This window comes from Opisthorchis viverrini (genome assembly GCF_000715545.1).
Source record: "Opisthorchis viverrini unplaced genomic scaffold opera_v5_84, whole genome shotgun sequence".
Classification (NCBI taxonomy): Eukaryota; Metazoa; Platyhelminthes; class Trematoda; order Opisthorchiida; family Opisthorchiidae; genus Opisthorchis; species Opisthorchis viverrini.
The window spans coordinates 1,320,219-1,341,565 of NW_008751741.1; the positions used below are offsets into that span (position 1 = coordinate 1,320,219).

Below are 21,347 nucleotides of genomic sequence, written 5' to 3' on the forward strand. Positions count from 1 at the left end.
GCCAATTTTGAGGTGGACACTGGATAAAACCACGGCTTCCGCACTTTACCCCCGTTGTCCTGTGATGGAGGCGTCAGCGAATCGTCTTTCCACCATCTGGGAGCGCACCGCGACTGACCCGCTTGACATTCCAAAGGTTCCGAACGGTCTATGGATGGACAACAACTCGCCATGGTCATCTCCGTCGGGTTCTCCAAAATTTAGCTTCTGTTCGACTGTTTGCGTGCGTGACTGCCATCTAACATACGTACAAGGTAACTAACTCATTTGTGACCTGGTTTGTCGGCTGCTCATATTCAGTCGTCTAGTATGACGTTTGTACACTGGCTTGCGTTCATTTTTTTCAGGAATGAATACCTCCAAGGACTTCGCCTCCAGGTCATGTTCATATCCATCTCCGATGTCATCGGCTCTTCCGACTGGGTCTATGAAATATCAAGTCCAACCGCCTCCATCAAAGGTGAAGCCGGAATACGCCAAATCACTCCAGAAGGGCTCGCTGGATAACTGGTGCACTCTCGAAAAGGAGCTGGAGGCGTGGGAGAAACGGTAAGCATCCATCCTTCGAAAGATACCGAGTTTCTATAACCACAATGGATTGACAGTTTCTCCTATTTCAGTCTTTCCAGAGCATGTTCCGGCCGGGCAACCATTCCACGCTCGCAGTTGATAGCCTTTGGCGATCTCGTACGGCGTCTCCGGGCCACAGTGCGGCGTAAATGTGAAGAGGGGCTTGATTTGTGTGCCTTCTGTCGCAACAACGGCGAACACTTTAATGTCTACATCACACATAAGGTACGTTACTTCATTCACACCCGCGTCAATCGGCCTTGCAAATTTTGCGAGCTCATCACCGTTTTCTTTCCGTATAGGTTCGAGATGCCAGTGGGCGTGTTACATGCCCCGTCTTACGACTACTTTCTTGTCCCCTGTGCAAGTCCACAGGCGACGCAGCACACACAATCAAGTACTGTCCTCTCAACCGCAAGGAGAGGTTTTGAATGTAACTTTTTGTTTTTCCCTGCGATGATTTTACTTTTGTATGCCAACTATGTGCCTAATTTTTGAGTGTCGATGTAACTTCCCGGTAATGATAACCATGCTATGCTATGCTACTCTGGTTTTCTAAGTTCCAATGGGTGGAATGTAACGTCTTCGGATCTTATAGTCACCGATCTGGCTACCGCTTTGTCTCACGTCAGTGTCTCGTCCATGTATCGTTAGGGGTCTTTCGACATGCACTGTATCAGTATCCGGTATTTGCGGGCTCCTTGTTCCAGCGACCGACCCCGGACCGATTCGTCGCAGCTTCAATGATATTTCTGAGAGCCGTCAAGTATCCTGGTTGGAGGTGTTTGGTTCTGAAAGGCGAGGTGTGGTTAGGATTCGAACCGCGGCCTTCGGGTCAGTCAATCCGCGGCTCCCGTTATTCGCACAATGGGATATAATTCTCGAGAGCTACGGTGTGCCCCTGTTGGACTAAAAGGGACAAACAATTGAGTTCGGAGTACGGTTCCAAACTGTTGAGCCCTGTCTAGGCATTCGGGTGTCTCAGCGACGCTAGGAGAGTACTTCACCAGACTTATTCCGGCGAATGTATGGTTGCTTCGGTGGACAATGGAATTCGGTGGGCTGCGGAAATATGGATGTAGATTAGGGTGTTTTTTTTGGTTTGAGCTCATATGCAACCAGGTCAACGTCTTGGTATAAAAAAGTCTTATTCTGATTGCAAAGTTCTTACAGCTAAGAGCGTTGTGTTGCCAGTAGGCCTTGTCAACTCGCGGCGGTCACGGAGCAAACGGCCTGGTTGTCGTGGGTCCACCGGCCGCCATCACACGCGAGCCTTGCTGGTTCACCTCATGGGTAGCCTTACGGGTATAGAAAACGGACCTTGTTCGATGGCAGTTCCTCGGGTAATCTTGCTTTCGACGCGGGTGTCGGCTGGGAGCTGTTCCGGTCGACAGCGTTTCGACGGTCAGGCATGATGGGGTCTCTCGGCGCCTGTAGGCCTAATAACCGGAGAAACTCCAACAGAATTCAGAAAAGGCAGTCGGTGCATTTCGCCCGTGTGGAGTCAGTGCAAAGCGTGATTATTCGGGCTTGTACCCCTGCCGTCCTCAACTATCTGCATCGCATGGGTGGGGATAGTTTCCCAATCTTCACAAGCTCGCCTACGGCTTCGAGGTCAAAGCGAACAGTGAATCGGGCTCATATATGACATTCGAAAAAAAATTAGCGGCCTACAACTGGTAAATTTTACGACCAGGTACGAGATGTCCAGTTTATGTTTGCTGTCATTTCCCGTAAAATGTTCTATCAGTGAAGTTCTGCCGATGTCATGCTGAGCCGGAAATCTGCGGAGACATTTGTGGGTTGGTCATCTGATTATCTAGTAGCCCAAGATAGTGTTCAACTCGACAGTGTCACATGGTTTGTGTTTTGGTTCCAACCTTTGGTTGTATCTCCACGTCGCTAACACATAAAACCCAATATAAAAGCAAATAGCCTCGGTTACTCACCAGTGCAATGTTGATTGTTACTGGCATGTGGGCGCCGAAAAAAAAACAAAATCTGGAGGTTCAGTGTGTTTTAAAATGTCTCTTGATGACTGCGAATGACTGTCTTGTAACTGACACCTTGGAGAAGGCAAAAATCGGGTTGGTATAGTCCTGGCGACACTCGGTACCCACTGGCAGAAGAAGCCAGCATTCCTGAGCTGAGTTAACTTTACTGTGCAGAGTAATAGGGTTTCATTCTGGATTACGTTCTTCATTGTCTTGTTACTAAATGACTTCAAACCGAAATGTATGGATGAGTTGGCGCAGCGGAAACAAGCACAGTAGCCCTCGATGAACCGAACTACCTGGAACATAGGATCATGGTATACCGGAAGGAACGCGGTTTCTGAGCTAGTCTGGCTTTAGAAGGTCGCAGAATGCCTTCGGCCAGTGTTTTTCGAATATGGAACTGACTATTTTTGTGTGTGCGTGTGTGTGTGAAATGATGTCCTTAATATTTTCTGACTGATCTCTAAACCGCTAGCCGTCGCGATTCACTGCTTTCACACAATCCTTATAAGCATGGTAGCTTCAGTTGGATCTGAATTCACCGAATCGATTTCCGAATAGACTCCAGCAGGGGTCTTCGAATCGTTTTTATTCGCATGTAAATTACTTGACGCTCATTGTGTAATGGGTATGTTTTACCGACATTTTGTGACCTAGCAGTGCCTGACTAATGATCGGAATTTCTTCACGTGAATACCTACTGCAGGGCTACCAACTCACAAGCTACGTTTGTGCTGCAAGGTGGAATTCCCCATACTTCAGTAATCGGAACCCATTCCTAGTTGGGCAGCTTTTGTTCAGCTTGATCTGACTGTTTCGTCACGTCCGGCCTACTCGAGTGTGCATACATCTTGCAGGATCAGCTTTACACGCGGTAGGTTACCATTTCGACTCAAAATGTTTATTATCTGTCGGTTTTGCAGGTTCATTCATGATTCCGTGCGGTTTTGCAGTAGTGATATGAAGGTGTACTCGAATCCCGATCAACTCCGCCAAACTCGGAACGGTCGTGACCACTCGCTGTCATACATAATCCTCATGCGTAGTGAAATGTGTATTACATAGAATCTTTGTGAGTTCATGATTTCAGTCGTTCACCGAAGGCCCGACAGAAATCCTCTGCAAATTTCCCGCATCATGAATGTATTTCCATGACCCGTGTCAATGGAAATGAGACTGTGGAAAAGAATGTGTTCGAATATGGAGTCAAAATTTTCAGTGTACAGTCAGTGGTTTCCTTTTGGAGGATTATCACAACGGACTCAGGTGAAACTTGAGGTTTTAACCAGGAAAACGTTTATCGATACATCTAAACTTCGCGGTTAGAATCCTAAGGAAATACCGAATGGACTGCTCTTGGTCGCTTTGGTGCACCCATTCAATCAGATATTCTGTGACGTCCCGTGGCATTAAAAGCCTTGTCATCTCTCAGGTGCTTGAAAGCGTTGGTTTTTAAAACACATGGAAACAAACTGCAAGGAAATCCGAATGGTGATTATGGCATGAATGCAAGCTCTGATGTCATTCAAATCAAGATGTGATATCGTAAGCTGAGAATCAATTCACAGTGTGGCTGGAGAACGAATTGCGGCATCTAACAGGTACAATGTGGGGCAAAATTTGCGTTCCCGACTGTGAAAACCACTTGGAACGCTTCTCCATGAACAGTGATTCTACTATGAAATGAAACCGCTATTTTCAGGTCAGACAACTGTTCGACTTATTTTGGCTAGCGACAATTGGAATGGTCCGAAAATTAGAATGAATCATTCCCCCTGAAGATGGAGGCTTCTCTCCACTGCCCAACCGGGTCTTCCCTGCGAGGTACTTGTTTCTGGATATGCGACATCGACTGCCGTCCCACGACTGAATCGTAATCAGATGACAGAATGCGATGAGCAAAGCTGATGGCGTGGTCCGTCACGGTGGGAGGTCTCTTTAGACATGCAATTGGTAGCAAAAAACAGCTCTTTATGGAATCTGACGGTTTAGTTCAGTCTGTTGCCTCTAGTACCATTTGTGTCAAGTTGATGTGGGGTTCACTCGGCTCCTGTTTTCCAATACGTGTTGCACTGATGCTGTCATAGGGCTACAGTGTCTATTACGTTTGTTAGTAGGTGCTAGTTAGTCCATTAGTTCCCCAACCTCTTCATCTTAACTAATCCTGTATACTAGGTTTCGGCAACCTGGCAGCACTTTGGCCCTCATGCCAGCAGGAGTTTACAAATCGTTTTTATTCGTATGTAAATTACTTGACGCTCACTGTTTAGCGGATAGGCTTTACCAACATTTTGTGACCTAGCAGTGTCTGACTAATGAAGGGAATTTCTTCACGCGAATACACACTGCAGGGCTACCAACTCACAAGTGAAGTTCGTGTTACATCGATGAATCCCCCATACTTCATAACCAACCTATTCTTCTTAACTACTCCTGTATACTAGGATGCGGAAACCTGACAGTACCTTAGTCCTCATGCTTCCTTGAGGTGGCATGGCAGCTGTGAACCGAAAGATGCTGAATCTAAACTATTATTTCTTGCGCGAATTGTGCGATTCATGTTTGAACAGTCCTCTTCCCGTCACGACGCGATTGCTGCTGCACTCACCGGCTAAGCCAATGTTCTCGAATTCCGCCTGCAGTAGAACTCATCAGTGTACAGAGATTCGAACTGCAGACATCTGACCTGCAAGACCGGCCGGCGTGTTACTACAACTCCACCACCCCACACTGAACTCAACCGAGTTATCACATCTGAGCAAGTGAACAACTTCACATCTGAGTGGTTGCTTTGAGTTCTTATCCAGTAAACCAACCCCAATAGATGTGTGATGCTTGAATAGGGCCGGTGGTAATTACATTTTGCACTCCGTGTCAGAACGGTCTTGTCGCTTGACGCACAAGAGGTCAAATGACCGATTCACTTTTGTTTTTACCCCGCCTACCCCCCCTCCATGCCTACGCTACGGCTTGGGTTCTGTACGCAAGCAGGGTGGTGCGAATGAGAACTATGACAAGTCAGTGAGCCGGTAATGGTGGTGATTGCGACCCAAGTGACCTTGTCATTGTCGGTGTGCTGTGGTTGGCTTCCACTCTTAGTTATGAAGGCGCGACCACAACTGACTTTTCGGGTCAGAACTCGGCGGACCGATCAATAAGTTGGGTTTTGGGCTGGACTGATCAAGCGTCTTGTTAAGCAGGGAAACCGTCGGTTCAAGACTCCCTGGAGTTCCGTGAGATGCTGATGATTCCCAAAAGGGATGAAGTGTCTGTGCAGTAGTTTTCGGATTTTCAACATCGATTTGTTCATAATATTTGCAACTGGGCTCCTTATTTCATGACCTATCAATTCCTTCGTCACTCTATATGGATGGCATTACTCGTTAAAAAGACATCAACTGCTGTTAGTCACTTGGAGAGAAGTTGGGAGACTCTATGGGTAACTGAGCAAAAACCTGGAGGTCGGTAGGTTGATGAATGCCGCCCCATCTTGTCGAGTCAGACAATGTGTTCTTGTTTAATATTGCCTAATGAATGATTGGTCGAATACAGTGGATGGCCTTAGGTTTGAACTCAATTCATACTAGAAAGAGGTTCGCTTAGAGAGCGAATTCCACAAGGCTAGTGGTTATGTCGTGTTTGATCATTTTTTAGTCTTTCTTCATGCTACGATATGAAAAATCACAGTTGGGTGGTTCGAAGAGCAGGCAAAGAGTGACCGGATTGGAACGAGGAATGAAACCATGCACCATACACCAGAAGGATGCACGTGGGCAATTCACTGGCTGGTATACGCATGAAAAAAGTCGCTGTATATCCGAATGAGATATGAACCAGTTGATGGTCATAGTTGATCTCTTCATTGAAGCCATTATGGACCTTTTACACCACATACTTTAGGATCTACCAGTGCGGATTCCTTATAGAATATGGGTAGATCGATTGCACTGCTTGGTCTGTGGCTTGATGCCGAGTTCGGCGAACAAACCGAAAACCGAACTGTGTCCTTTAGTCGAACGTTTCAGCCTGGAATAATATGTTCGCTAAAGACCCATGCGAAAGCGAACAAAGTAGTGCCCTAAAAGGATCATTTTGAAAGTAGTACAAGTGTGGCAGATGCAAATTTAAAGTTGTGTCAACCCCGGCAACGTGAACCCTTCTGTCCGTAATTTTGCTCCAGTGTCGGAATCTTGAAACGGAAGCGACTACTTTGGAAACGCCGTAACCTACCATCCTGGATGAAATTAACGGGACAGTCTGGACATCATCCTGCAGCAAACAGGATGATTCAAGGGCCTAATGCTCAAATGTGCATTGATGTTGATTGATCAGAACAATAAAGTATGGGGACAGCCCGTCACTGACACATTTCGTATGCAAGCCTGTAAAAACTCACCTATGCAACTCTGAGGCCTCCATGTTGTGATGCCGCGACCACGCAAGAGTGGCGTTGCAAATGGGCTTACGAAAAGAACCATACATCCTGCATTCGGTCCACTAAGACACATTGTTCGAGAGTTACACGCGTGAAGTTTGGATGGACTTGAATCAGGCATTGGTACAGGGTCTGGGGATAGAAACCTATTATCCGCGACCGCGATTTGGGAAAGCTGTTATCAACCCCTCCTTTTCTGACATATTCGGAAAAATATACGCTCATCAGAGGACATCATCGTAGGTTATTCGTCTACTGAGATGTGTTTTTCGCACTCCTAACAACGCTAAGCAATAAAGTTTATGCACAAGCGTTACTTATGTCACCATACGGACAAATGAGAAAAATTGAGGAATGCTTACGGAAGTCTGAAAGACGATTTCAATTAAGGTAGATTCTAACAAAACATGAAGACGTCGTTGTGACAGCAAACACAATGTGGCTTAGGCAGCAGTGCTGAATGCAAGCATCGAAGAATCACTTTGGTTCAAGATTCCTTAAATGGTCACTGGATGCTTTCTTAGAAAAAAATCATCACTTTTACCATGGTGAATTATCGTTACGCTGAATACAGACGAAAACCTAGCGCTTATTTCAAGCGTGCTGCCTGGATTACAATCACGTTAAATGGCCCGATTGAGAACATGCGTCCTGGTTGTCCTTAGCCAGCATCTTGCAAACACTTCTGGTTAACCAAATGGCGATAAAAACCGGTTATTTCCCGTCATACGTCGATGGAGTTGCGCAGCGCTCAGCTTCCCTCTTGCTGCATAGGCATTAACAAGATGACTGCGAACTTGAAGGGTTTCAGAAACCGTAAACCCAATTCATTCAAAGTGAGCACGCTACTGCTGGAGTGTAGGATTACCTTCGCTCCATTTTATCGGTCTATATGGCCACCGGTGCTTTCTTGCCTTAGACAAATCAATAGCTTTCAGGCTGATGGCACCAGCCTGACAAGCTGATAGCATTCGGAGAGGTCAGGCTGCCTGATCCGCCGCCTTGACTTATTGACCAATGGGATACAAGTAAGACCATGATGCCATTGGTTGCGCCAATTGGGTGCACCATAAATTAGCATGACCAATCAGCCTGCCAACTTAGCCACCTTCGGTCCGTGGTTCGCTCGACTCCTGAGTCGCCTGCCTTACCTAGCTGGAGGACATCGGATCCTATGGACATTTCTACCGTTCCGGGGAGTTCCAGTTGTACGGTGGAGTCATCATGGTCACCACTATCTTGTTCACTCGGCTCGACGTCAACCAGTAGTCTCTCGGCCGAATGGGACGGAAGTTCTGTCGCCACGCTACTTGCACGCCTGAGTATTTCGCCAACGAATCACACAGGTAATTTGTTATGGTGGTGGATGTGAGCGGTTTGGTTCCCTCATTATTTAGCTGTAACAAATGTGTATGACAGCTTGTCTGCGGATTGCGGTTTAATGCACGGCCTTGGAAAAACCACAGGTGGTAGCAGTCCCGAACGTCGATTGTTCGTCGAACGGCCCACTGGTCGTCCAGAACCCATATCCCGTAAACCTACTCAGCAAAAATCGCTTACCAAGTGGACCGAGTTAGACAACGAGCTGGAACTGTGGGAAAGACAGTAAGTTGCTTTTGACTATCCACCTGTTGTGATCTATAGCCTTTCTGTATTGGGATGCGGCGGAAGAAGGATTTCACAGTCGCAACTTGCCGGTCTGAGTAACTTCGTGCGACGCCTTCGAGTCGCAGTACGGCACAAAAGCGAAGAGGGGATCGACCTGTGTGCCTTTTGTCGGAACAATGGCGAACCCTTCGAAATCTACGTCACGCACAAGGTAAGCTGGTCGTTTCTCACATCGAGTTTCGACCGTACGGATTCGCCTTTTGTTGCCTAAGTGCTTAATGTTTGTTCGTTTGCATAGGTGAAGGACGCGACCGGACGTGTGACGTGCCCAGTCTTGCGCCTACTGTCCTGCCCTCTATGCAAGTCGACAGGTGATTTGGCCCACACGATCAAGTACTGTCCGTACCGGTTCATGGAACACTGTTGATGGTTTTTGTCTAATATCCTTCTTCTATGTTGTTACTTTATTTAATGTGTGAACTATGTGCCATCCTTATTTCGAGGTATATGTTAATAATAACGTATTGTCATGCACAGCGCGACGTTTGCAGTGCTTATGTGTTTTTCTTGTCTACGGTGATGTCAGATATCTTTTGAGGAGAAATTGGTGAGTGAGCGAGTAAGGGTAGGGGCGCCATTTGAGCACTTGTCGCTGGTTATAAGCCGTCAGGTTCATTTGTTTGGATGGGGAACAGTCGTGTGGTGTGTGGGAACGGCTCAACTCAGGCTGAGGACTTGGAATATGGCTTGTGTTGGGATCCGGCAAAAATGTTCTCTCGAGAACTTGCATGCTGCACTTGTGTGTACAGTGGAGTGGAGTGTATTGGATAAGTGCAAATGCTGATACTGCTTTCTTGCTGTTGGTGGTCGCGAACGTCCGTATCGGATACATGTCTGTAGTTAGGTGTGATCAGCAGTCGCGTGAAGAAGTGGTTCGTTTAACTTATCCATCCATTAGGAGTCTCAGCGAGTATGGTTTGTTTCACTGGATCAAGTGTGGTTAGTGCAACTCCGCTGGAATCCGATTGGACAGGATTGTTCGTGGGAACATTTTGTACTCTTATGCTGATGGCTAGACTAATGACACTTAGGCTCAGATGTAGCACCGTTTTTAGCGCATGAACCGAGGGGCGTCGTAAGATTGTCTGGTCACTGTCATTATCAGTTGGGATCTCGGCCTTTCAGTGAATCCGGTCTACGGTGAGGAGCAATGTTTCGTGGGATGCTTACGGTACTCTGTTTTCCGACGTAGACTGACCTCACTGGCAGGATGAAATCACGCTCTTACTGTCATTGTGTTCACTGATCTGTGCTTCCGGCATATTCTGTGTTTCCCTCGCTCTACTTATTCGTATCGTGAGAGGAGACCAACTTGGGTATGAGGGCTCTGAGAGCATCGATTCAGTGAGATGATGCAACGAAGGGTGGTCGGGGAATAAATGTTATGAATCCCCTGACCAGATTCGGTTTGCAGCCCGCAATCAGCGGGAGGTAGTCTGTGACTGACGCAGGCGTTTTCCTCAGCTAAATATGGTTTGTCAATCCACCCGCTTGAAGCGGACACCTAATTAACCCATATAGGGTTTCCTTATGGAAGAAAGCTTTACCAAGGGCTCATATGGTGATTTGACGTAAGGTAACTACTGATGTCTTTCGTTCTCTTGTGCATAGTAATGAGGTTGCCGCCTCAACAGGGTATGATTGATTGAGACCTTCCGAATCTAGCTTACTGACTCCACTTAAGGGTATCACTGAGCTAACAAGTATCATGAGGAACAAAGATTTCCAAGATATTCGTTCAATCGGTTTGCTTTTCTTTACGGCAGATCCGACTGCTAACCATTTTTTACGATGCGTGAGGCAAACGGATTTCATCTGAAACACCTTGTTCATCTTCCACTGGTGCATCTATTCCCAAGAGTTTCTGTTTTCAGTAACCTAGGCGTCGTGGTCTCAAGGTTGACAGTGGCAACATAGGTGAAACGAAAACGACTAACCGCGGCTCCAGTACATCGGCCCATGAAGTGGCGGTCTCGGGATATAACCAACAGTGGTCATGCATCGTTCGAGGAAGCGCTCACATGAGCACCCTCATTGGACTTTGGAATTCTCTGCGAATAGTCTGCCAGTTTTTGCCCCGAAATGGAGAATCTGTTCCCCCCCCCCCCATGTAGTCGATATCATTGTGTAGTTGCGCTACCAGGTGTTTAACGCGGTCTAATTTGCAGACTCGATGATGTACCAAACGCAAAAGCACACTGTAACTCACGTTTTCACGTGAATTTACTGCGGCCACATCCAGGCGTTTTCCTCAGCTAAATATGGTTTGTCAATCCACCCGCTTGAAGCGGACACCTAAATAACCCATATAGGGTTTCCTTATGGAAGAAAGCTTTACCAAGGGCTCATATGGTGATTTGACGTAAGGTAACTACTGATGTCTTTCGTTCTCTTGTGCATAGTAATGAGGTTGCCACCTCAACAGGGTATGATTGATTGAGACCTTCCGAATCTAGCTTACTGACTCCACTTAAGGGTATCACTGAGCTAACAAGTATCATGAGGAACAAAGATTTCCAAGATATTCGTTCAATCGGTTTGCTTTCCTTACGGCAGATCCGACTGCTAACCGTTTTTTACGATGCGTCTGAAACACCTTGTTCATCTTCCACTGGTGCATCTATTCCCAAGAGTTTCTGTTTTCAGTAACCTAGGCGTCGTGGTCTCAAGGTTGAGACAGTGGCAACATAGGTGAAACGAAAACGACTAACCGCGGCTCCAGTACATCGGCCCATGAAGTGGCGGTCTCGGGATATAACCAACAGTGGTCATGCATCGTTCGAGGAAGCGCTCACATGAGCACCCTCATTGGACTGTGGAATTCTCTGCGAATAGTCTGCCAGTTTCTGCCTCGAAATGGAGAATCTGTCCCCCCCCCATGTAGTCGATATCATTGTGTAGTTGCGCTACCAGGTGTTTAACGCGGTCTAATTTGCAGACTCGATGATGTACCAAACGCAAAAGCACACTGTAACTCACGTTTTCACGTGAATTTACTGCGGCCACATCGGTCTGTTTCAGAACTCTGATGGTGGCAGGTCTGCCGCGTCGCAGTTGCATGTGTGAATTGTGAATACTATTGGTCCTTTATGTGCGGCATCGCACTGGCATCCACGATGTTACTCTGCGAAATACGGGGAGTATCTGTTTCACACGGATTAATCCACGCATGGGTTAAACAATGTTTCCTCCGTTTGGTTTTGTCCTCTTTTGCTCTGGCAACCTTGATTTCTTAGGGCGAACAGTGACTGACCTTATCACTGTGTCGGAAACTCACGCAGCACCAGAACATCGTGTCTCCTAAGTGAACCGCAGCGAGAGTACTGTCATCAGGGCCAACATAGCGGTTGTACAATTCTTTTGCCATAGCTACTGTCCTCACATGAGCTATCGGATAGTTAGCCGGATGAGGGGCACATTCGGGAAGGCCTGTTTACGCCACAGCACAGTGATACGAGCCCTAAAAGTACGCACTTTCGCTACTGTGACCGACGCGAATTCGTCTGCATTTTCCGGCCTATTTTTTCGCTCTAACGGCCTCATAACAGCCAGGAGACAGAATGGATGCAGATGAACTTGTTAGAAGGAACTTAGTGTATTTGGGCTCCTCTCGTTTCCCTCCTTGCTGTTTGTCATTACGACGATCGTGTCATAAATGAACTAATGACTCGCCAAATTTCCGTCAAACGGCTCGGATCTTCACTTATTGCGATCACACTGCTACGTCATCCACCCACGTTATCCATCCTGTGTTATCCATCTAGAGTTGAATTATAACACGAGAGCCAAAATGCCCTATCAAACACTGCATAAACTTGATGAATTCCACATGACAACTTCAGGATAAACGCTAAAGTGTTTCGGTCGGAACTGATGGCACCTGGTCGCTCTGGTGCCCTTTTCTTGGCGTGCTCTGAGTCTTGGAGACTACAACAGACAACAATGGAATTTCGTATGTCCACATTGCTACTGACTGGTTTCGACCGCACATATATCGATGCGAAAATCCTGCCTGCGTACAAAACGCATCGTATAATTATTCTAGTATTAGGCGGCGAAACAGTGAATAGGTTCCCGAGGCAGCTTGTCCGAACATAATTGCATCATTTTAATGTGTGATAATGCCATCGTGTTCGACCAGGTGGCATACGTTGGGACTTGTGGCTTCGGTGTGATGAATGACGGCTATTTTTGTACCCCTCCGCTCTTTGTCCATGTGCCCATAGAAATGGACTGTTTCAAATGTTCTGACGGATTGATCGTACTGACTGCTGCTGCGGACGACGCATCGCCCCACGCCATCGACGAACACAAACATCACGTGAAACCGCAATCATTCATACGGTTTTTGGCTTCTATGCATCTGTATGTATTTCCTCGGAACGACATCGCTGGAACTATTCTTGTCCGTCTGTGGCACCTGTTGGCATGATTATTTCGATCAGGGTAGAATGACAAAATGATTCAAGGCGAAAAGCGATGTGCAGGTATGAATCAGTCAACCACAGCAGGTGTGGTGTGGTGATTGCAAGGGATTTTGAAAGCTCACCAGTGCGTCTCTTATGGCACACCACAAGGCACTACCACAAGGGTATGCAAGAAAACCTAGTCGTTATTGCAACGAATTAAAGCCGAATTCGCTCCATAGTTGATGGTGCGACACTGTACCGAGTAAAAAGGAACTCAGTCTACGCAGGCCCATAAAGGTGACAAAAGGCATATGAGGGACCATGAGACCAGCGACGGAGTTAGACTGTACATCAATGCTATTCTCTTACTACCGTTCTTCTAATATGACGGAATGTTACACTTTTACTTCCTCCACAGTACGAAGAAGTCTGTAGTACGACCTATTTGGTCTTTTCAAAGTACCAACAGCGAGGCTACTTCCATATGAACTCCAGTTGAATACACTGGTAGGGCGTACCAGCTCTCTAGCTTGTAAAGGCTCAAGTGTACCGCTGTTGGATCTGCTGAGAACCGAACAGTAAACTAAAGCTATAAGCTAAGCTTCAAACTCACAATCGGCATTTAGCAATGACTCATGGGAGTTTGGGAACGCGATTTCAGAAGCACAGGCAGATTTGAAAACATTCGGATAGCCGGCTAACTAGTTCATGGTCAGCTATTTAGAATACCTCTTTCCAAGAGGACCGGTTCGCATTCACATGTGTGCATGTGGTGATGGGATCCTGTACGGTCACACAAATAACTGCATATGGCCTAGTGACAGTCGAGGTAATTTCGGGAACCTAAGCGAATGGATCGATATTGCGGGGACAAGGGTACACTCTAGTGGGGTATAATGACCATCCTTGCGATCGATAGACAGGCTCAGTTGCACCAGCCTAGCAACTGAGATTTGAATTGACACACTAGTTCTCGCGCTAGCATGCGTAGCTTTGCTTCCCACCCTTCGTGTGGGCTGCGAGTACGGTACCGTCTGTTATCGAGCTCAGTAGTGCTCAAGCTATCGATTATTAGTGGGTAGAATAGCCCCGGTTTCCACGACAAATTACACTGAGATTGAATAAAGCTAAAAGGAAAACAAACTGAAATTCGCACAAGAAACTACCATTGGGCAAGATTGCTGTTGGTAAAGTATGACTGACCTGTGGTTATAAATACAGTTCCCCCCCCCCCCCGAAACAGTTCGATTTGTTGAGAAAATCTGATTGAATGGCTAGGGTTGGAATGGATAGAAAGTGGGTGTTTCTAGTCAAAGAGATCTCAGGATTACAGAACCCAGCTACGCAGGAGAATTAGAGTTGGATGACAAGAACAGCATCAAAGTGGAGGAGACTAATTAGTTAGCCAGTTCGCACCTCTAGTTGATACATACTGAGACACCTAGGGGAAAAATTGGGGTCACATTGCGGAAAAAGACGCCACTGGGCAACTCCAAATAGCAAATATAATATCCTTGATGTAGGGCAAATTTGTTATGTATATGTGAAGCCTCGAGGAGCGATGCGCCGATGTCACGCCGATTGGCTCAGAAAACAATTCAACCTCTAGCAGGATAGGGTTATCTCTGGAAAAGAAGGCGATGTCGCAAGAGCATTATCAAACAAGATTGTGTCAGTGACTCCATCCGGGGTGTTGATTCTCCGTACAATTTCGGAATACTTCTTTCCATGGTTTTCTACGATCGGGAAAGGAGCGGGGTTGATGTACTGGTTGTTGACATTCGGAACTCGAAGCCCGACACATTCCGGAAACGATAAATCGTTAATTCGAACTGACTGTTGAAGGCAAGGAGTGCAGAGCACCTACCTAAACAAGTGTAGGAAATCCTTCCATAGGTTTCTGGAGGTTGATAAAAATCAGTGCCTAGATCAACAGAGAGAAACAACGAAGTTTGCGGTGAAATGGGCGGGAAAGCCGGCGATGTTTACCGACATCTTGACATGAATTAGGATAGGTCGATGATTGGATCAATGTGAGGAACAGCTGTGACATACAAAGTCAATTGATTTCCAACCATAATATACAATAAAGCGGTTGTATTGTCTGCAAGACGTGAAGAGGTAGGGTTTTCAACTTCTTATACATGCTACGTAATTCCTCAATTGACTTAATGAGTCTCAGAATGCAGTTCAATTTGTCCAATTTCAAACATGCGGATCCAACTTCGCGTGAGTAGCAATCGATTACACATTTTCTGGAGACAGTAAGGCGTTTCGAAAGTCAGCCTGTTCGTATCAATTTCATTCTTGTTAGAAATCAATAACACATGATGTCCACTCGGTTAATCAGGTTAAGAACTACAAACCTCGTTATCTGACATAGTCATTGTCTCGCAGTGCCACGAACCCCCTCCCCTTCCTCTCCGGAGGAGCGGGTTGACTTCATCGCGAGCAGTCACGCCATCAGGTGTTGTCATGCCAGCGTTACGTCATCCGAACTGGACATGATAATACAGCGTCACCACAGCTGAGATTTAAGTTAGCAACCACAACGATTATTAGAAAAAAAATCGGCCAACCAATCGATCAGACGTGACCCAAAGACGTAAGTGAAGTCAGCAGGTAGTATCCGATAGTAGCCGCGGTTCACGATTTTATCGACCGGCAACTGACACTCCCGAAAAGACTACCAGAACCAGAACCCCGTCTGTTGTTATGAAGTAGCGTTCCTGTGTCGTATAAAACGTCAGTTTGCAATCAACATTCGATTTTGATCAGCCACGCGATGGGAAGTAGTCAAAACCCGATCAAAAACTCATTTGCAATTTGGTTTCAAGTAGAACATAAGGTTGACCGAAGCCCGGGGACTACGCTTACTTCATGAGCCCTAAAAAAGGCGAAACCATTCGTGGGATGTCGACGGATTTTCAGCAAACCTATGAGTAGTACATTACAAAAATATAACTTAAATCCCCTTATTCCCAATTCTTTCTGTTGTAAGAATTTGAAGGTTCGCATAAGTGAACGATATCCTGAACCAAAAAAGGGAAGTAATTTCTGTGGATTCTAATAAAAACCCTTCCAATCAATATATCCCAATGATATATAATTTGTACAATGGAGAGGAAGCATCATTCGAGAAGAGAACTTATCCGGGTTTCCCATAAATTGTGCGTGCGAACACACTTGATCAGAAACGAATGTATACAAGTTATGTTTACCATGAATTGCTTTGGTCATATAGACTGGCCATTGCCGACTGAATAAATCTTCAGTTTCAGTGTTCAGCTGACTAGATGGATAGGACAGCAGGTTCAAAGCTGTGATGGGTTTCACCTAGTGAATGAAGAGTTCTTTCCTATTTGAACTTCATTTACTCTAGTTGTCGAAAGATACGTAGGCCATCCACTACGATATGCCCTTGAAAACTGTCAGCCGGTTGTCACGATGATATTTTCATATCAGGGTCCTTGTTCGCTTCATCTTACCACTTCACTGAAAATCTGATGTTAGGCTAGACAAATTGTCTTTCTGTGTCGTGACCCCTAGTACGTGGTCCGCACTTCCATCGATGATTCCAAATCGTATCATCACTCTCTTCCTAGTCGTGCCACTTAACACGGTGCTACAACTGGATGCCATACTGATGTGTTGTTCAAAGAGAGATTCAGCCACCTGCACTATCGTGTATGAAAGCTCCGACAATCGATTATCGGCGCACGTCTTCGAATAGTCATTCGATGTGCACCAGCATTATATCCGTCATAGATAGCGACTCAATCGCTACGCTTGCTAAATTGAACGAGTGTTCACAAAAGACATTGGAACGATACCCAAGACCCACTGATTCGAGTATACCAGTTGTCAGTCTAGGTGTTTTTTATATCACGTACGTATGTCCCGGAGAATCAGCTGAGTTCAACGCATTTTTGATCACAGTGAGATAGAAAGATCATCGATAAACCGAAATTATTCCCACACTAACATTCGGTCACATTTGACACACACAGCAAACCTGCTCCTTCCCGTGTTCAGAGTATAACGTGCTACAAAAAACAGGTGAACGTAGTGGAAAAAGGAAGCATCATTTGAGCAAGTTGAAAACAAGCCATTGAGCAAGTTCTCGGATCGATGCGGGGCTGGGCTGAAGACGGCTCACTAACCGAATCAGTTGGTTCTGAAGACACTACTTCCACAAACGTATCCACCACATGGTTATCACGCCTACACATCCCCTCATCAAGCATCGTTGTACTGATCTGAGCCATCGAAACAGTGAACACTGCTATACGGGGAGTCATAGAAGGCTAAAGGAGTAGTTTGAGCGTAAGTACATACGTGTAGATGAGATATGGTCCTCTTGTACTGTCTCTATTCCACGGTTGCCTGAAGTCGATATTATCATCATACTTCCTATAGCTGACAGCATAATTAATGGTATTCCTGATCACGTTTAGTGGCATACATCCGCGTAATAGGCATCTGGTAAATTCGTTAACAGCATTACAGCTTTTTTAAACAACAAACTGATTCAGTTCTGTCCCGTATTGACTCCAGATTTAGATGCGTATTCCCCTCATGCAGCTGTTTAAGGGTTTACTTTAGACCGAAGTAGCGTCTAGGGTAAACATGCCACTTGAATTTGCGTTTTGTGACTACCACATACGTGGTAGCGCTCCTCAGCTTTTTTCAAACACCTACGGCGCCGATTTTGTCAGGATCACCTTTCTCCATTGGTCGAACGTGATGAAATGAATAGGGATGATAGTTGTCCATCACAGATCCTGGTGTTCCACCCAGAATGCGGATGCATTGAAGTCGATCGACTCTTTGCTTCGTGAGAAAAATGAATGGCATAGTCGCGAAATTTAGATCATACTGATGGGAATCCGAGCCTATAATGTAAGAATGTTCGAAAGCTCCAATCGATGCCTTGTACCATGTCTGGAATTAGACAGAAAAATGCTACGACGAAAAAGCCCCCATCGATTTACGTTGGAACGATCGGTTGGAACAAATGGTATACAGGTATAATTTGCGAAGTGTCACTGAGGACCTCCTGATCTCGTTCGGTCCTGTTCAACTTTGAACATCCCGGTGCACAGCCCATGTCACCCAAGCAACTTTTCACCGAATTAGTGATCGATTTTGATATCATATACAGAAGAGTCCTAATGCTCATTTATGTGCAGCTGATGCCAATTCATTGACCATTTCGATGGGGTGAGATACGTGCATGATACATAGGGATTTCACCAATGATGCTCAAAGATCATAGCTAAAATGCCCTGGATTATCATGAACAGTCATTGATGAGGTATGCTTTCGGTGTGAACCCTATCACGATTATTTTCATAAAAGAAACTACTCACAAGGTTGCTGAAAACTCTTCGACAGCCCACGACCGGTTTCGCCCTTCTTGGGGCTCATCAGGTAAGCGCTGTCCCCGAGTTTCAATCAACCTCGTGTTCTACTTGAACCCAAATTGCACTGTTTTCGAGAAATACACTCATTTGCAAATCAATTTGGTTCTCCTTTATGAAAATATACTGCGATATCTCGAATATCGTGCCAGCTGAAACATGAGGTGGCCTCTGTGCAGCACATTCAGTTATGGAATATCATAAGCGAGAGATTCAGTTGAGTCTCTCGTGAAAAACAAATTGATTTGCGAACGAGTGTAGTTCTCGAAAACAGTCCAATTTGGGTTCAAGTAAATCATAAGGTTGATGGAAACTCGGAGACTGCGCCTACCTGATGAGCCCCAAGAAGGGCGAAACCGGTCGTGGGCTCTGGGAGAGTTTTCAGCAACCTTGTGAGTAGCACCCTATGACGATTAGTTTGAGTCAGCTGAAGAACCGCATCCGAATAGTCATTACCCCTGAGGTAGAGAAATCACATGGTCCTACGAGGTCACCGAAAGTGAATAAAGGTGCGTTCCAAAGAAGCTTGCTTCATCGAAAATTATCGTGAATAGCTTTGGAGATAATATTACAAGGGTAGAAACCGGGTGGTAACTTCATATTGGGTATGGTAATTCGAAGCGGATGTTGCTGAGATTTGAATGTGAAACTGGTCCATGATTGAGTGTCAGACGTACCCAGAAAATACTCAGTGGTACTCCACGTCTGGAGCACAAGGACATGAGGAAGTCCCATTGATTGACTGGAGTGTACATCAAGTAGTTTCAGGTCACGTGAAGGCTAAACCATATAGTGCCGTTCAGTGAGGATAATAGGTACGATGTGCCTCAACAACAGGTGGCTTAATTTTTTCTTGGCACGATACTGCAAAACGGAACGACTCCAGAAATCTGAGATCACAATCGATTATCTTATATGGCGTCGGATTTAATGCCAACAGTGACAAGTCATGTGATCAAACAAGACGAAAAAACATCGGGCACTTGACGGTCAACCACTTTCCTTTGTGGGTGAACGAACTGCGGAAGAGGCAATCTCTGGAGATGACAGTATCGGCGACCATGTGGATTCTCTTAGCTACATGTTTGTGAGCTTGTTCAGCATACATACGTTAAAACTGACGTGACGCATACCCTAAATATCACGGAGGGATTGATTACAGGAACTGCGGGTGTGCGATGGAATTTGCCGCCAACAGTTCTGGATACTTACATGTATACGTCGAAACACTTGAGTATGCCTACATAGACTGTGCCCATCCAAACACATCCGCAGCGCGGACACCTATCCTTGTGTCAAAACGCATCTATCGGACCTTGCGCCTGAGCTCCGACCCACATGATCATTGGTCACCGGTTGCCGTGGTCGGTGCCGAAGTTGCCTTGACTCACTGACCAATGGGATACAAGCAAGACCATGATGCCATTGGTTGCGCCAATAGGGTGCACCATAAATCAGCATGATCAGTCAACCTCGAGACTCGGCTGACTTCCGTTCGGAATGTGCTCCCCGTCGCATGAATCTTTCATTCCTAGCTGGAGGACATCGGATACTGTGGCCATCTCCGCCGTTCCGGGGAGTTCCAATTGTACGGTGGGGTCATCATGGTCACCACTATCCTGTTCACTTGGCTCGGCGTCAACCAGTGGTCTCTCGGCCGAATGGGACGAAAGTTCTGTTGCCACGCAACTTGCACGCCTGAGTATTTCGCCAACGAATCACACAGGTAATTTGTTATGGTAATGGGCATGAACGGTTTGGTTTTCTCCGTATTTAGCTGTAACGAATGTGTATGACAGCCTGTCTGCGGACTGTGGTTTAATGCACGGCCTTGGAAAAACCACAGGTGGTAGCAGTCCCGAACATCGATTGTTCGTCGAACGGCCCACTGGTCGTCCAGAACCCATATCCCGTAAACCTACTCAGCAAAAATCGCTTACCAAGTGGACCGAGTTAGACAACGAGCTGGAACTGTGGGAAAGACGGTAATTTGCTTTTGACTGTATTCACCCGTCGTGTTATGTAGCCTTTCTGTATTGGGATGCGGCGGAAGAAGGATTTCACAGTCGCAACTTGCCGGTCTGAGTAACTTCGTGCGACGCCTTCGAGTCGCAGTACGGCACAAAAAGGAAGAGGGGATCGACCTATGTGCCTTTTGTCGGAACAATGGCGAACCCTTCGAAATCTACGTTACGCACAAGGTAAGCTGGTCGTTTCTCACATCGAGATTCGACCGTACGGATTCCCGTTTTGTTGCTTGAGTGCCTGATGTTTGTTCGTTTGTATAGGTGAAGGACTCAACCGGACGTGTACTGTGCCCAGTCTTGCGCCTACTGTCCTGCCCTCTATGCAAGTCGACAGGTGATTTGGCCCACACGATCAAGTACTGTCCGTACCGGTTCATGGAACACTGTTGATGGTTTTTGTCTAATATCCTTCCTCTATGTTGTTACTTTATTTAATGTGTGAACTATGTGCCATCCTTATTTCGAGGTATTTGTTAATAAGAACGTACTGTCATACACTACGCGGTATTTGCAATGCTTCGGTGCTTGTCTCTTGGCTGCGGTGGATGTCAGCTAACTTTTTAGGGGGAGTCAATGAGTGAGTAAGGGGTTTGGGCACCTGTTCTACTCATTGGGAGCCGTCATTTGAGCATTTATCGCTGGTCATAAGCCGTCAAGTTCATTTGTTTGGAATGGGGAACAGTCGTGTGGTGTGTGGGAACGGCTCAACTCAGGCTGAGGACTTGGAATATGGCTTGTGTTGGGATCCGGCAAAAATGTTCTCTCGAGAACTTACGTGCTGCACTTCTTGTGTGTACAGTGGAGTGGAGTGTACTGGA

The 21,347-nt window shown here is 46.2% G+C and overlaps 1 protein-coding gene across 1 annotated transcript; it reads left to right on the forward strand.

Moving 5' to 3' along the window:
• Positions 1 to 64: 64 nt before the first annotated feature.
• T265_04877 (hypothetical protein) lies at positions 65 to 20,919 on the forward strand (the record flags this gene model as incomplete). Its single annotated transcript, XM_009169731.1, has 8 exons — positions 65 to 254; positions 348 to 549; positions 630 to 795; positions 873 to 994; positions 8,107 to 8,348; positions 8,400 to 8,607; positions 20,529 to 20,703; positions 20,791 to 20,919. The coding sequence occupies 8 exons, from the start codon at positions 65 to 67 to the stop codon at positions 20,917 to 20,919; spliced, it is 1,434 nt and encodes a 477-aa protein (XP_009167995.1).
• Between the last annotated feature and the right edge of the window lie 428 nt (positions 20,920 to 21,347).